The sequence below is a fragment of the Electrona antarctica genome (genome assembly GCF_951216825.1).
Source record: "Electrona antarctica genome assembly, chromosome: 6".
NCBI lineage: Eukaryota > Metazoa > Chordata > Actinopteri > Myctophiformes > Myctophidae > Electrona > Electrona antarctica.
Window position 1 is genome coordinate 1,776,977 of NC_136811.1, and position 18,056 is coordinate 1,795,032.

General features: G+C 44.5%; 1 protein-coding gene across 1 annotated transcript; it reads right to left on the reverse strand.

Moving 5' to 3' along the window:
- Positions 1–15,225: 15,225 nt before the first annotated feature.
- Positions 15,226–16,554, reverse strand: LOC306924404 (piggyBac transposable element-derived protein 4-like; the record flags this gene model as incomplete). Its single annotated transcript, XM_079502899.1, has 1 exon — positions 15,226–16,554. The coding sequence occupies one exon, from the start codon at positions 16,552–16,554 to the stop codon at positions 15,226–15,228; it is 1,329 nt and encodes a 442-aa protein (XP_079359025.1).
- Positions 16,555–18,056: the final 1,502 nt, after the last annotated feature.

The window sequence follows — 18,056 nt, forward strand, 5'->3', positions numbered from 1 at the left end:
TATAGGCTAACACCAGGGTTTTGAACTGGATGCGAGCCGCTACGGGGAGCCAGTGTAGAGAACGGAGAAGGATGGTTGTGTGGGAGAACTTGGGGCGGTTGAACACCAGACGAGCCGCAGCTTTCTGAACAAGCTCCAGAGGTCTGATGGCAGATGCCGGAGCACCAGCAAGGAGGGAGTTGCAGTAGTCCAGGCGGGAGATGACGAGAGCCTGGATGAGCACCTGGGCTGCCTTCTCCGTGAGGAAGGGGCAAATCCTCCTGATGTTGTAGAGGAGGAATCTGCAGGACCTTGTCACTGATGCGATGTTTGCCGAGAACGTCAGTTGATCGTCCAGGGTCACACCCAGATTCTTCGCAGTCCGAGTTGAGGTCACCACAGCATTATCAATGGTGATGGACATTGCCTCGGTGCGGACAGCCCTTCCCCGGGAGGAACATCAGCTCAGTCTTGTCCAGGTTGAGTTTCAGGTGGTTTGTCGACATCCACTCCGAGATGTCAGCCAGACAAGCAGCAATGCGTGCCTCCACTTGGGTATCAGAGGGGGGGAATGAGAGGATCAGCTGGGTGTCATCGGCATAGCAGTGGTAGGAAAAGCCATGGGAGTGGATGACAGCACCCAGAGATGTAGTGTAGAGAGAGAAAAGAAGAGGACCCAGAACCGAGCCTTGGGGAACCCCAGTTGTGAGCCTGTGTGATTCTGACACAGACCCTCTCAGCATCACCTGGTAGGAGCGACCCGTCAGGTAGGATGCAAACAGGGAGAGTGCAGAGCCTGAGACACCCATCCCCTCGAGGGTGGAGAGGAGGATCTGATGGTTCACCGTGTCGAACGCTGCAGACAGGTCCAGGAGTATCAGGACGGAGGAGAGAGAGTTCGCTCTAGCGGCATGGAGCGACTCCGTCACTGCCAGCAGGGCAGTCTCTGTCGAGTGACCCACTTTGAACCCAGACTGGTTGGAGTCCAGGAGGTTGTTCTGGTGGAGATAGGAGGACAGTTGTTTAAAGACAGCACGTTCGAGAGTTTTAGATAGGAAGGATAGAAGGGAAACCGGTCTGTAGTTCTTGATCTCAGAGGGGTCAAGTGTCGGTTTCTTCAGGAGGGGGGTGACTCTGGCAGTCTTGAAAGTAGAGGGAAAGTAGCCAGATGTCAGAGAGGTGTTAATAAGGTGGGTTAAGAAGGGAAGAAGTTCAGGTGCAACAGACTGCAACAGAGTGGATGGGACCGGGTCCAGAGAGCATGAGGTGGGGCGACTAGAGGTAACAAGGAGAAGGACCTCGTTAGGGGAGAGGGGAGAGAAGTGGGATAGAGAGGGGATGGGGGGGGGAAGAGGAGTAGATGAAGGTAGAGAGGGGGGGGTGGCAGGCAGACGGGTGTGGGTAGTGCGCAGGGCACCAGCCGGGGGAGGAGGGAAGGAGGATCGGATATCGTTCACCTTCTTGTCAAAGAAGTTGGCGAAATCGTCAGGGAGGAGGGACGAGGAGGGAGGAGGGGGTGGTGGTTGTAGGAGAGAGGAGAAAGTTTCAAAGAGTTTTTTAGGGTTGGAAGCAGAAGCCTGAATTTTAGTGCAGAAAAAAGCAGCTTTAGCAGCTGATAGAGAGGAGGAAAAAGTAGAAATGAGAGATTGGAAGGTGAGAAGGTCCTCCAGGAGGTTGCCATTTCTCCATTTGCGCTCAGCCGCTCTCAGGCTCCGTCTCTCAGTCCGCACTGAGTCCGACAACCAGGGGGCAGGTGGAGTTTGGCGTGCAGGCCTGGTGGTGAGGGGACAGAGATGGTCGAGAGAAGAGGATAGAGTAGAGAAAAGAAGATCTGTGGCGGTATCAGGGGATAGAAGAGCAAAGGATTCAGGGGCAGGGAGAGCAGAGAGAACAGAAGAGGAAAGATCAGTGGAGGAAAGTGAGCGAAGATTGTGACGTGAGGAAATCATGTGGGTAGGGAGGGGCTGTGAGGGGGGAGAGGAGAGAGAGAGAGAGTAGGACATGAAGTAGTGATCAGAGAGTTTCTTACCCTTTTCACTGGAAAGAGGAGTGACAGACAGGTTAGCAATAGAGCAGCCTCTGGTGAAGATCAGGTCCAGTTGGTTGCCCGCCTCATGGGTAGGAGGAGATGGGGAAATAACTAGGTCAAAGGCGGCGAGAAACGAAAGTAGTGGGTCTAGCTGCTTCTCAGTCGGGAGGTTGAAGTCACCCAGAAGGATGAATCCAGAGCCATCGACAGGGAAGTGGGAGACTAGATGGTCCAGCTCCTCCAGGAAGCCACCAGCAGGGCCCGGTGGGCGATAAACAACTACAATGGTGAGCTTGACTGGATGAGAAACAGTGACCACATGAAATTCAAATGAGGTAGGAGAGAATGGTGACAGTGAAACAGGAGAGTATTTCCATTTTCTGGAAATTAGCAGACCAGTAATCCTGGTCTCTAAACTGCCTCCCCCTGGCCAGCCAGGGCGCCTGATGGAGGGGAAAGGAACTGGTTGGAATAACGTGTTCCTTCCACACGCTACGTCTAACCAGGGAAACTCCCCCCTGTCAGGTGTAAATGAGCAACTTGGACACTCGGGCATGAAGGAAGCATGAGTTCAAGTCCGTTGCTCTCCCCATGTCCCCCATATATGGGGACTAGGTTGGCGGAGGTTGTGTAGAGCCCAGGATCACATTAGATAATTGACACGGGTGAAGTGTGAGAGAGAGAAAACATGTGAATGAAATTCTCTTCTTCAATTTCTATATAGGCTATAGATTTAATTGCTTACATGCGCTGAGAGAGATAGAGAAATGCGCTCCAAAATGTGTAAGTCAGCCATCTCTCGTTCCGCAATGACTGCTTTCATTTCATGTCATTAATAGTAGGATGATAAAAATGCCTATTTACTGTGTAGCCTACGCTATAGCACTCTCTCGCTCTGACATATACCCCTGAAATGATGAGTATATGCCTAGGTTTAGGTTATAGGCAACGTGCATCATGGAATAGTGGATTGAAATATTAGGTAGTAATGCCTTTATCTCACGTCAATACATATAGCATCTGTCATTCAGATTATGATCAATAACGTTATGGTAGGCTACAGACTACAGTATATTACATTACAGCCAGGTTCAACTAAGTTGTGGCTCTAACTGGATTCGATCCAGTTCTGCCCAGTTCAGCCAATGCTCGTGGTTTTCTGTGATTGGCCAAGCGTTGCTTTTCTGGCGTCGGGACCTCGACAAATGAGCGATACCCTTGGCGCAGCTCACCGCTCCTTGGCTGCGGCTCACCGCTCCAAGAGATGGGTCAAATGCGGAGAACACATTTCACTGCGGTAACGTGTGTGACAAATCGTACGACTTTGACTACAACTTTGACTTTGTCCCATTTCAAGTTTTCAAATGTATTTTAAAAAAAAAAAACTTTTAAAATAACAGATCAACCAGCTCGCAATATGCGTCGTTTTGCGATGTAGATCTGCTATTTTCAAATGGCCGACGTGCATATAGAGCTGAAGTGGTTAATGTATGTTTTGCAATAATAATCAAACTCTACAAAGTAACTAAAGTTTTCAAATAATTGTAGTGGAATAATAGTATAATAATCACCTCTGAGATGTAGTGTGGAGTAGAAGTAAATGTACCTGAAATTGGAAATACCTCAAAATTGTACTTAAGTACAGTACAACACTGTTTTACACTCCTTGGCCTAAAATTGGCCATATCCAATTTTTGTGAATTAAGGATCATAAATAAACCATGAAAGATTACTATTGCAATGTATTAGCTTAGATTGACTGGCCTATTGTTGGCTAGACCACACTCACATAGCATGGGTGACCCATTGAAGTAAAATAGTTAAAAACGGCAAAAAGCGTACCTTCATCGTCATTACTCATCACCTGGGGGGCTGTCGGATGCTGGGGCCTGTACCTGAAAAGTAGTAGTTAGCAGCGTTATCACTAGACTATTAGAGGAGTTTTAGTCACTAGTAGTAGGCTTGTAGTCTGATAATTAACACTGATAGCTGTGTAAATTAATCTATGCCAAAATATTAGGAAAAATATCTATTAAAATTACATGTATTTTTATTAAAACAATATTCAAGGATTTTCTTGTTGTGTGTGTGTGAACGTTGCTGTGTGGGGGGCACATTTGTTTTGTCATATAAACTTAACTTGCCAAGTAAAAGTTAATGGAAAGGAGAATGAATAGATATTATTACACCAAACATTCATTCCAAATGTAACCATTAGCTTATAGTTCATCTTATTTGACACTTACCATCTTCCATCATGGCTATCAAGATTTCGGTAGGGCCGTTCCATTACAGTCATCTGCGTCCCTATCTGCCATTACAAAAACATAGAAAACATTATTTCACAGGTATTGTACAGGTTTTAATTTACAGGGTGAAGTGTACAGGTTTTAAATACTTGAAAGAAAAGACAACTGGTATAACATAGGGGCGACTGTGGCTCAGGAGGGAGAGCAGGTCGTCCAATGATCCATGTGTAACCTTGGCAGAAATACACATATATATATTCTTCGACTACGCCACCTTGGGAATTTAACCCAAGGACATCAATTAAAGTGCAAAAGTATAAAGTACAACACAGGTTCGGTGTAATCATAGGAGCCAGAGACGTGTTTCTCAAGATAATCACTTTCAATTTATTGTAACAAAAGGATAAAATATTAGTTTAGTTTAATTCGATCAATGAAGTTATACAGTACAATGTAATATTAAAAGGGTAAGCAGGGGTCAACAATCGACTAGGGGGAGAAGAGGAAGAAGAGGAAGAAGTTAGTGGGGTGAGGGTTCTGACTACTTCAATCCACAGCAAATACACTACAAAAACACACACACAAAGCATGTAGTGAGGAGGGGGAAAAGCCCTCCCGATAGATCTCCCCCACAGTACGATGTTGCCTCCGTAGCTCTGAAGAACACAGGAAACAACAATTAGTATCAATTAACAGGTAATTGGCAGTTTAGTTAATAAGTTGCAGTTGGGTTATCAAAAAGTAAAATACAATACAAAAGGATGAATACTAATCTAGGAAAAGGGGCAAGCACAGCAAGGACTAAGCCTATAAAACAAAACAAAACATAACAGTTAGCTCCCACCATGTACCATAATCATACATCAAAACATGATTAAAATGCATATCGTTTTACCTCAGCAATTAAGGTCTGGTACATGGCAGTGACTAGAAGACATGGCAGGAGGCTCAGGGAAGACATGGCAGGGACTATAGGAGGAGCATGTAGCTGTAGGCCTACACCAGCCTATACTGCAAGTACAAAATTAACAACCCGAATGAGTACAAAAATGAATAAAACCACAATATAAAGTCATATACAAACATTACTTTGAAAATGGCCGATCTACAAGCTCCTGCACAAGAACATACCTCCAGAGAAGTGCAGTTTTGGCCCTAATTGGGTTACATACAAACAGCCTCTTGGTCCTCAACACTGAGGCCTATGAGGAGGGCACCTGAGGAACAATAGGCCCATTAAAATAAACAATAATCTGAACAGTGGTTTAACATAAAAACAACCCAATGCCTACCTTGCTCACACAAGTCAGTGCATACCGATAGCCAAGCAGGAATGACTAGAGCCAAATTCCAATACCCAAAATCTCGGCCACTCGCTCACTCCAACTCGATCACTCGGGGTCATTCCAGCTTGACCCGTAAATTGTTAACGTTCCGATTGTTAAAGTGATCCATCGAGGAGGAGAGTGGAGTCGAGTGGAGGAGCCGAGTGGGCTCTCCGAGACCGCGTAGAGCTAGTGTAAATCAGGTGCAGGCTCGGTGGGGGTTTTTGTCTCCTCGCGCCGGATTTCTGCATCACGTGTACGTTTTTTTCCTTCTCCAGTGACGTATAAAAACACTCCCCCTCCACATGTGGATAGTACACAAACGCAAGCGAAAGGAAACAGAGTAGAGTCGACTAGCAGAGATGTCAAGGAAGGACAACGAACCGATCCATATATGTAAGTTTGCGCATACATGCGCTATATTAATTCTGGAATAAATGGCTGTGCACACCAACAATGTTAATTATAGAGATAGCAATGTGGCCATCCACATTGATGAATGAAGATAACTGGTTCTGTAACTTCTGTACAAATGTGTTTATTTGTTAGGATCCACATATCAAAAAATATACATCCAAACGTAAAGAAAAGAAAATTACAGTTCATATACGTCAATCTATGAATATTATGTGCATATTCTGTCTCATCAAAGACACACTTGATTTGAGTCGACATACTAGCTTGACACAAACAATTCCTTTTACAGGGACAGATGAAGAGACTCGCACACTCATACGTGTAAGAACCACTAACGAGCATTTATTTGACGGCAGACGTAACTCTGCAAAGAGAGCTTGGACGTGAGTTGCATCAATTAGCATTGCATTTGTCACAATATGTATCAGAACAAACTGAGCTTTAGTTGTGTACATTTCAACTTGCACGATAACATATAGAAAGTGCATATCCACATTGTTTTGTAGCTTTCAATGAAATACATGTTCATCTTTGTCACTCTATTAATTGATAGAGTGACAAAGATGAACATGTATTTCATTGAAAGCTACAAAACAATGTTGATATGCACGTTCTATATGTTAAATGTTCAGTCAGCTGCTGGACTGTATTTTACTGTATATGTAGAGTTGACAATTGTATGAATGTGTGTATCCTGACATCATTCCAAGTTCAATAGCATGATGGGAGGCATCATCACCACCACCCAGCTCAGTAAGAAATGGGACAATTTTAAGAGAAAATACAAGGTATGGTTGCAGTGTGCAATTTCAAGTGGCCTTTGCTGTGTGTGTGCATGTATGTATACTAGTCTCACACACTGTGAAACATGTGTAAGGCTGTTCAACTACAATGTTGCTTCTTTTCTTGTAGGAGATCAAATGTCCCCCTACTGGGTCAGGGACAGATAGAGGGGAGGACACACCTATAACATGGCCCTGGTTTGCTGAGATGCACGATGCAATCGGGGACACCCCCTCTATGGTGCCCCCGGTTCTAATAGACTCGACAAGTGCTTCAGTCCAGACGGCCAGTGGTGTGTCCTTCCAAATGCCTGGCTCATCTCCTGGCCAGGAGGACGGTGAGCTAGGCAACTCTGTCTGTCCCCCATCCACCGGTTCATCATCATCCTCCACCTCATCTTCCTCTGTCTGTCCCCCATCCACCGGTTCATCATCCTCCACCTCATCTTCCTCTGCCAAGCGTCCATCCACCGGTTCATCCTCCACCTCATCTTCCTCTGCCAAGCGTCCATCCACCGGTTCATCCTCCACCTCATCTTCCTCTGCCAAGCGTCCATCCACCGGTTCATCCTCAATCTCATCTTCCTCTGCCGGGCCCCCATCCGCCTCATCCTCTGATCCGTCAACACAGACGAAAAAAAGAAAAACGATAACAGTGTAACAGAGTGTATGTATGCCGGTTTGTAATGTTGCGAGGACATCCCCAGTAGCCGCTACCAGGTGCCAGAAGATTGAGGAACATATTGGCACTTTATTAACTTGCACAGTTGTATTTTGCAGTCATGATTTTATTGTTTAATACTGTTTCCTGTTTAGCTGAGATGGCCACTCAGACAACGAGTTCCATCTGGGGAAATGCTTGGTGATTAACAAACATGAGGGGCAAGTGCAATGTGGGTTATAGATGCAATATGTTTGGGAAGTGCAATAATGTGGAGTTCTATTGTTGAGGTTTGATTGAATGCCTAACAATTGCCTGTGATGTGTTTCAGTAAAGATTGGGCTGGACCATGTCAGGATAGCAGGGGGGGGTTAAGATGTGCTGTTGCTTATTTATGTTGTAGTGTGAAGGACTTATTATATAACTTGTATAGTTCATGTAGTTCACAGAAACTTGTAACATTTGTATGGTTTAAAGTTATTTATTTATATGTATGCTTATTTATGGTTCTCATTTGAAGACACCCCTGTAAATGGCATAGTCCATTATCTCCAGCTGGGTATAAAGGGCTGCCATTTTGCAGGTGGACTGAAGTCTGTGCTGGGAGTAGAGAGCTTATTGTATTCATGCCAGTTGGTAGTGCTCTTTGGTGAATAAACATACTATTGGTTAACCTTTACCAATGCCTGTTGTACTGTTTCTCCAGCCACTAACACGGTCATTCTTACAAACAGACTTCCTTGAGGAAGAGCAGATGAGGGAGGAAGAGCGCCAGGCTAGGGAGGAGCAGCGCCATGCTGCTCAGCAGCGGGACAGTACAAGGTTCCTTGACCTGTTTGAGGAGCTGGTGAAATAAAAAAATCTTTTCTTTAGAGACTTATTTTATTTCTTACAGACATTTCATTTGCAGAAGGAGAAGAGACTGGAGCAGCACGGACATTTGGAGCCTTTTATTAGGTGCTAAAGTGATGAAGACCGCAAGGTCGAAACGTTAGTCTTTTGTATACTTTAGCACCTAATAAAAGGCTCTAAATGTCCGTGCTCCTCCAGTCTCTTCTCCTTCTGCAACTCCAGTCCTTGTACCTGTGAAGCACCGGATCAGCCGTTTTAGGCTTGAGGCGCGTTGGTAGACTCCCTTTGTTCAGACATTTCATTTCTTAAGAGGCATTATTTTATTTCTTAAGCTAAAGAAGCCACCGGTCACTGTACATTTAAGTGAGCCTGGTGAGGTGCTGGAGTCAAATAAATTCCCAATTGTGGCCATATTTGAGTGTGTGGATTATTTGTTTCCCCCCATTTCTTAAGAGGCTGAAAAAAAAGGATATAAGCTTGTAGATGAACTATTTGCTATTTCTATAACAAATGTATTATTTCATTCTATGCCAGAAACACAATATCAATCATTACCCTTATAGGAATTGGTTTAATGTGTTTGTTTATTTAAACTTCAATTCTTCAACTGCATTTAAGTTATTTACCAGTTTGTTGAAACCAGGGCAGTATAGCACAAGTGGTAAGTTCCAATTCCATCTCATACTCATTTATTTAAATAGAAGAAACACACTAGACATACTCCAGTACAGCATGTAAGAACATTCATTAAATGAAAAGAGTCTAGTGTATCAACGCCCAGAAGTTTATTTATTAAATAACAAATGAAAGGTTAAACAAAAAAACTACAAATAATCGTGGTCATCCAGATGTCCAGGCATGTGCTCTGGAGCCGACAGTTGGGCTGCCATTCTGTCCCGCAGACCTTCCCCACACTGTTCCCCCCTCTCTGGACCGGCTGGAGGCATTGGAACATCCTCCTCCTCCTCCTCATCGTCAGGTTCTATTATGTCATCTGCTGTTATTGCAATGTTGTGTAGTACACAACATGCAGTGACCACAGCTGGGACAAAGGTGTTGTGCACCTCCAGGGCCTTGAAGAGCAGGGACCTCCATCTAACCTTCAGCCTGCCAAAGGCCCGCTCAATGATGGAGCGAGCCTTGGAATGGTGGTGGTTATACCTGATCTTTGTGGGTTGGACTGGATCCCGGTACGGTGCAACTAAAGTTATGGGAGCCCTGATGCATGGGTAGCCACCGTCACCCACAATAAAGTACCCTGGAGGAGGGTACAGAGACTCCCTGTACATCCCGCTGTTAAGAGAAAATAATGTTATTTATTGTGCAGCAAGGGGGAAATGCCTTGGCCTATCAAGCCCACACACATGAATGATAAGTAAAGGTATTTGGACCATGATCCAGCCAGATGGAATGATACAATTCTCATACCTGTTCCTCAGGATTCTGGCATCATTGACACGGCCAGGATACCCCACAAAGGTGTTTATGAACCTGGCCTTCGCATCACATAAACCTTGCAGCTGCAGAATCAGAAGCAACTTTATTGTTTACAGGTTTACAGGTGAAACTAATTCATCAGTGGGTGAATACATTTTTGAGGCCCCATCGTTTATGACATTTCCATAAAAAAGAAAGGGGAGAATAAGAACAGTGCAAAGGGGAAGAAAATGATCTACATATTTACACATAGTACTTGATAAGACATAAGGTGATACCTGTATGGAAGGGAAGACCTTTCGGTTCATGTACTCCTGGCAGTATGGTCCAGAGGGGAGCTTTATTCTTATATGGCACCCATCGATGGCACCAACACATTTGGCGAACACTGGACTGTTGCCCAGGCCTTCAAACCCTCGTCCAACCTCTGCCAGCTCATGAGCAGCAGGGAACCGGATGACCTATTGTTAAACAAAAAAAAACATGATTATTTAATTACTGCATTGCATATCCGTATCTTAAGAGTTGTTGTGTCATATATGTTTCAATGAGTGTGTTGTTTGTTGTTCTCGTTTTGTATGTTGAAGCATGTGTATTTGGAATGAGCTGTTAGAATATCATGCTTCATGATAAACCAAAATTAAAATTGATCACCTCTGTGCGGAGAGCTGCAATGGCATACGTGCCACTGTGGACCAGCCTGTGAACAGTGGTCTTTGGCATGTCAAATGCCCCGGACACCACCAAATAGGAGGCGCCATGTGCCAGCCAGTACAGTGTGACAAGAACCATGATGTCCCGTCCCCAGCCATGTGTCCCCTCATCTGGTAACAGCCTGATGAGGGCCATGATGGTCTCCCGTCTCAGGCGGTACTCCCTCCTGAGGTGATGGTAGTCCGGGTCAAACCATCTTCGGAGCACACGCACACCCCTGTTCACCTTGGCATATTTTACCAGAGACGGACTGTGGTCCTGTGAATTGAATTGAAAGTGAGTGATTGGTTTCATGTACACATGAACTATATGACTATATGCATGTAGTCTAAAATACATGCAATTTATCAACAATCTCTACAATGGCATGAGGCCTGTCATTAATAACTTTGACCTTAATGAGTACTTGACAGTGCATGCAAAACACAAGATGTGTGAATTGTAGGATTTTGTTTGACATCCATGACATTGCCTACCCACTTAATGATGTTTGGTTTAAGAACAGCTGGCTTACCTTGTGGATGAGCAGGATTAATGCACGACGAATTCGTGCTCTCCTGCGCTCGGACAGGGCCTGCTGCTCATTTTGTTGCTCTTTCCTTTTCAGCTGCAGCCACAGCCAAGAAGCTGTAATCACTGTCTTCATCTTGTCTGGTGATCATCACATTGTTTGTAGAACCCCTTTTATATTCTTGATATTCGTTCATGATAGGCATCACCTGGCGTGTGTTCTGTGTTGCCAGCCAATAGGGCATATAGTAATTAAGGTCCATAACATTTGGAGTGTAAGCAAAGAAGAGCATTGCTGGGAATTGAATCAGAGTTTTGAATAGGTACAGTCCAGGAAGGTACAGGTCAATAGAATTCATCAAAACATTTAAAGACATAAATACACACATCTATGCAAAAATAAAAATCATGAAATACAGTTAGAAAAAAAGGGAATAATAAGTGAACAAACAGTATAGAAAAATAGAGGGGGAGATGAAATAAGATTGTGATGAATTGTCTATTCTGCTATTCGGTAGGCTACTATTCTATAACTATATGCATATGTGACCAGGGCACTTTTCCACTACGTCACCCTGGGAGTTTCACCTGGCAGAGAATAATATGATAATAATACAAAATGATAGGCTACCAATTGAAAACCCACTGGGCTGCGGAAATAAAGAAAGGGAGCAGAGACGTGCGTTTCCAGTTGTACAATGATTATTGTTTTATTTATAACTCAAAAGCAGAATGAAATACTTGTGACTTTATTACAAAAGGGATTAAGACATGACAGTTGTGCGATACTATACCAGACAATAGCATGTGCTCCGCCAATGATACTGTCATAGTAACAGGTCTACCTGGTTACACATGTAAACTTATATTTATGGCAATGACAACTCTCGCAGGGTATACGATCGGAAGGTTGTATTCAGCCGGTTGTGTTCCAGTGATCCAGCTGTGGGACACGTCACAAGTGATCGCCGAATTATGCCGTCGCTTTAAAATGACAGCGTAGTGCATTCCGATTCTAGAGGCAAATTCACTCCACCAGTGACCACCACTCTGTCCTCGCATCGAATCCTCTCCTCCTCGCTGGGGGCGGAGCCGAGGAGCGAGTGGAGGACGCGAGGGGAGTGAGCGAGTGTGAAAGTTGCGGTATTGGAATTTGGCTTAACTGAGTACCTGGCTTTATAGGGGAGGGGATAATCAGTGACCACTTGCAGCTGAGCAATTAGGGCGTGGACACAGAACTCTGTGTAGAGACAGGTCTCCCTGTTACACATGGATCGGCGGTTCGAATCCCGGCTCCTCCTGTCTACATGTCGAAGTGTCCTTGGGCAAGACACTGAACCCCAAATTGCTCCTGATGTGCTGGTTGGTACCTTGCATGGCTTCCGCCGCAATCGATGTGTGAATGGGTGAATGTAATGCACAATCTATGTAAAGCGCCTTGGATAAAGGCGCTATATAAATGCACCATTTAACATACAGATTTTGCATGTAGGAAACAATGCAAAAGCTGCCGGAGATCTAAACAAAAGCTGCCAACGGTTGTCATCAGCGGATGGGGGGGTGATCCCCCTCCCCCCCATCCCAACCGCAGACTGTTTGAGATGCTGCCGCATGGAAAACGTTTTCAGTCTCAAAGCCACTGGAAATAGACTGCAAAAAAAGCTTCTTCCCCCGAACAATCAGTTAAATGAACGGACTGATAAGAACCAGAGCGAACCCCCCTCCCCCTTCTCGCACTATCATGCTCAAATTGCACCTTTCTAAACTATATTTGCTGTATATATAGAACATAGCCTCAAGTTGCACCTTATTAAACTAAATTGTGTTGTATATATGGAACATAACCTACTGTGAAGCTGTTCCTGAAAAGTTTACCTAACTTCGCTACTACAGGGAAAACATGTATATGTGGTACCCTTAGGCTGCCACCCCCTAATAGCAGCTTATTGTGACTTATGCCAGCTATTGAAGACATATTTGAATGCCAATAGAAATATGTGTGATATGACCACAATGTCAAGAAATGTCTCATTTTAAAGCTGCAAGTCTCTACTTTATACAGAAAAAAGAATTATGTTCCCTTAAGGTTCCCTTCCGAGAACCGATTTTGAGTTACAAGCCGTTTTAGTTTCATTACGTTTATAGCCCCATATAACACTGTGTGATTTAACTACAGTGACACACAATAGCTAATTTTAAAGCTTTAAATATCTACTTTACCCAGAAAAAAGACAAAAGTTTCCAGCATGTTGCATTCTATATTTATGGGCCGTTGAAAACACCATGCTCTGACTAAAGTAGGCCCTGCTTTTAGGCCATTTACACTAATCTTTGAAGTCCCATAAAAAACTGTTAGCCTGACCCTTGGGTTCCTGTAAGGCGCTCTCCGGGTCTCTCGCTTGGGTGTAGACCACTTCAGGATCACTGAATGTATGAAGCTCTTCATGTCTCCACAGGCACCTTCAGGGTTTTGGATACGGTACAGGACAAAGGCATTGTACATGCTAATCTGAAAAAGGTACATGAGGAATTTTGTAGTCCACTTCGAGGTCTTCCTGGTCCAGGGATAATAGGTGATGTGCTGATCCAGCCGATCCACCCCGTTCATCCACTGATTATAGTCAACCGCCGACTGAGGCTTTTCGTACACATACTGGGTCCCACCTTTCTGCCACTTTAGCACGTTGACCACAGTGTCCTGGTGGAAGGTCGACACCATCCTCACCACCTTGCTATCCCTCCAAGCAACAGACATCACTTTGCCAGTGGTCATGGCTATTCTGTCGTTGATTTTGAGGGTGGAAAGGCTGGCCTCCTGGATCTCTGGGGGTGGGCCTCTGTTACCCTGAATGGTCCCACAGCTATGGGTCTTCAGTTGGAGGAGGTGCTCAAGAAATGTCAAGAAATGTCTCATTTTAAAGCTGCAAGTCTCTACTTTATACAGAAAAAATAATTATGTTTGTAGCATGTTCCATGGTTGACTTATAAGCATTTTAGTACACCTTGGTTTGAGTGAAAAAGGTTCCCTTCCGAGAACCGATTTTGAGTTACAAGCCGTTTTAGTTTCATAACGTTTATAGCCCCATATAACACTGTGTGATTTAACTACAGTGACACACAATAGCTCATTTTAAAGCTTTAAATATGTACTTTACCCAGAAAAAAGACAAAAGTTTCCAGCATGTTGCATTCTATATTTATGGGCCGTTGAAAACACCATGCTCTGACTAAAGTAGGCCCTGCTTTTAGGCCATTTACACTAATCTTTGAAGTCCCATAAAAAACTGTGTGATATGACTACAGTGACACACAATAGCTCATTTGGAAGCTCTAAATCTCTACTTTACACAGGAGGAAGAACATGTTTCTAGAATGTTGTGTTCTTTACTTACTAGGCAGTTGAATACACAATAGTTTGAGCAAAAAGGCCCTTTGAGAAATCCAGGCATTTCTGAATGAACTCTTTCAAGGCCAATATAAAGGCCAATATAAACCATGTGATATGATGACCAAGACATGAAATAGCTCAAATGAAACATCAAGGACTCTACTTTACCCAAAAATAATAAGTGTCTAGCATATTCAGTGCTTTACTTCTAGGCAGTTGCATACACCTTGGTTTGAGAAAAGAACACAGCCACTTTTGAATTCTCTCCACCATGAATTTATTTTTCAGGGAGAAATAGTGTAGTTTACAGACAGAGTATACATGGAAGTGGACAAGAGATCACTTACACTTGGTTGCGTGCTGAAAATAGCAGATCTACAAACTCACAACGCGTCGCGAAGCAAATATAGATAATATAGAAATAGAATAGAAAATCGATCGGCTATTTTCAGCAAGTGTAAAATCAGCCATTACGACGGCATCAAGGCCGGCCAAAATACATTTTAGTCTACTAAATCACTTACACTTGGTTGCGTGCTGACAATAGCAGATCTACAAACTCACAACGCGTCGCGACGCAAATATGGATAATATAGAAATAGAAAAATAGAAAATAGAATAGAAAATCGGCTATTTTCAGCAAGTGTAAAATCAGCCATTACGACGGCTACTAAATAAACTGTAGATTTAGTCGACTAAAACACATCCCAGGTGACTAAAACTAACTGAAAACTACAATCAACATTTGCTGCCAAAAACACTGATACATGGCCATCCTCTTTCAGTACAGCACCTCTTCAAAAACAAAAAAATAAAGACAAGAAACATGACATAAAAAAGAAAAACATTACTTCGTCCCTCTGCACAAAGGTGCATGTCACATCATGCATAGGGTAGTTCTTGTTCCGTGTGGTACCGGATGTGACATGGACCTCTGTGCAGAGGGACGAAGCACACCACACACTGAAAACAGGTCTCACGGCGTGTGCCCCCCTCTCTGTGTTGGCTACACATCCTGCATCGTTTGCCAGGGTTTTTCTTCTTTAGAGTGGGGGGAAGCTTTTCCAGGACATGGAGTGTTGGCAGGGGTGCAATGTTGGCTGTTAGCCTGACCCTTGGGTTCCTGTAAGGCGCTCTCCGGGTCTCTCGCTTGGGTGTAGACCACTTCAGGATCACTGAATGTATGAAGCTCTTCATGTCTCCACAGGCACCTTCAGGGTTTTGGATACGGTACAGGACAAAGGCATTGTACATGCTAATCTGAAAAAGGTACATGAGGAATTTTGTAGTCCACTTCGAGGTCTTCCTGGTCCAGGGATAATAGGTGATGTGCTGATCCAGCCGATCCACCCCGTTCATCCACTGATTATAGTCAACCGCCGACTGAGGCTTTTCGTACACATACTGGGTCCCACCTTTCTGCCACTTTAGCACGTTGACCACAGTGTCCTGGTGGAAGGTCGACACCATCCTCACCACCTTGCTATCCCTCCAAGCAACAGACATCACTTTGCCAGTGGTCATGGCTATTCTGTCGTTGATTTTGAGGGTGGAAAGGCTGGCCTCCTGGATCTCTGGGGGTGGGCCTCTGTTACCCCGAATGGTCCCACAGCTATGGGTCTTCAGTTGGAGGAGGTGCTCACACAAGGACACGCTATTGTAGAAATTGTCCATGTATAAGACATGACCCTTCCCTGCCAAGTCTCCAAGAAGAGTGGTGACGGTGTCCATCAAGGAGTGGTACTCTCCAATGTACGGCTTCAAGTTATGGCAGTACGCTGTAGAGGAATCTGCTAGTATATAGGATTTTATCCCATACCGTACCGGCTTCAGCGGGTTGTAAACCCGGAAGGAAAGGCGTCCCTTCCATAGCAACGTACCCACATCTATGGCGATGTTCTGACCCGGCTCAAACATCTCCCGCCATCTCTTCACCAGGTAGTCCAGGATGGGACGGATCTTGAAGATCCGGTCCTCTTTATCCTCCAGGCGATCTGTGTAGTGGAGGAACTTCAAGATGAGTTGGAACCGGTTCCGACCCATCACTTTACCGAAGTACGGCGTGGCCAGTGCTTCGTCTGTTGACCAGTAGTCCGCCAGCTCTGGTTTGTGTATGAGCCCGGTAAGGAAGACTAGACCGAAAAAGTATTTGAGCTCCTTGAGGTCAAGATCCTTCCATGCATTGACCCTGGATTGGCCCGTTGGTGGCATCGCTGCAATGCTCCGCGCTGCATACGCATTTGTCTTGTTCACCATCAGAGTCAGCAACTCATCGGTGAGGAAAAGTTGCACAAAGTCAGAAGGCTCTACAGACTTCTGCGAGGTCCTGTGGTTCCAGTGAATGGTAAGGACTGGGGCTGCCAACCACTCTCATCCAGATGACGCCACTCTGGCTCAATATGTGAAGTCTGGACACGCCGTGGTTTGCCTCGACCTGAAAAAATAGAAATATATAATTACTTACAATAAGCACTAGAACTTCTAGTACATACACAATACATACTTTGTGAATTGGAGAGGGAAATCTTGTGCTCTCTAGAGCTGTTGCCCCCGCAACCAGACTACGGATAAGCGGTTGAAGATGGATGTACATTGTGTGTGTGTGTGATATGTGAAAAAAAAAAAAAAAAAAAAAAACTTCAACCGCTTATCCGTAGTCTGGTTGCGGGGGCAACAGCTCTCTAGAGTTGTTGCCCCTAGAGAGCTGTTGCCCCCGCAACCAGACTACGGATAAGCGGTTGAAGATGGATGGACATTGTGTGTGTGTGTGTGATATGTGAAAAAAAATAAAAATAAAAATCTTCAACCGCTTATCCGTAGTCTGGTTGCGGGGGCAACAGCTGAGCTGTTGCCCCCGCAACCAGACTACGGATAAGCGGTTGAAGATGGATGGACATTGTGTGTGTGTGTGTGATATGTGAAAAAAAAAAAATCCTTCAACCGCTTATCCGTAGTCTGGTTGCGGGGGCAACAGCTCTCTAGAGCTGTTGCCCCTAGAGAGCTGTTGCTCCCGCAACCAGACTACGGATAAGCGGTTGAAGATGGATGGACATTGTGTGTTTGTGTGATATGTGAAAAAAATAAAAAAAATAAAAAACTTCAACCGCTTATCCGTAGTCTGGTTGCGGGGGCAACAGCTCTGAGCTGTTGCCCCCGCAACCAGACTACGGATAAGCGGTTGAAGATGGATGGACATTGTGTGTGTGTGTGTGTGTGTGTAAGTGTGATATGCAAGTACATATACAATACATACTTTTTAAATTGGAGAGGGAAATCTAGAGCTCTCTAGAGCTTTTGCCCCCGCAACCAGACTACGGATAAGCGGTTGAAGATGGATGGACATTGTGTGTATGTGTGTGTGTAAGTGTCATATGAAAGTACATACAGAAAAATAAACGTACCCCTGCCTGTGCTGCCAACAGCGGCCTCTGGATCAGTGGGCTGGTGAGGTGCAGGCCTTCCTCTTCCCCTTCCCCGACCGAGAATTATAAAGAAATAAATCATTATTTACCATAAACACACTATTTACATATACAATGCAATAAATGCATTTTATTTGTGTGAAGAAATGTAATGTTACCTCTGCCTGCTCTGCCAACAGCAGCATCAGGTGGTTGTGGTGTTACTTCCCTTGCACTCTTAGCTGAAAACACAGTACAATATATATTTATTATTTAGATAATTAGGATGTGCACACCCAGCTTGAATGACAT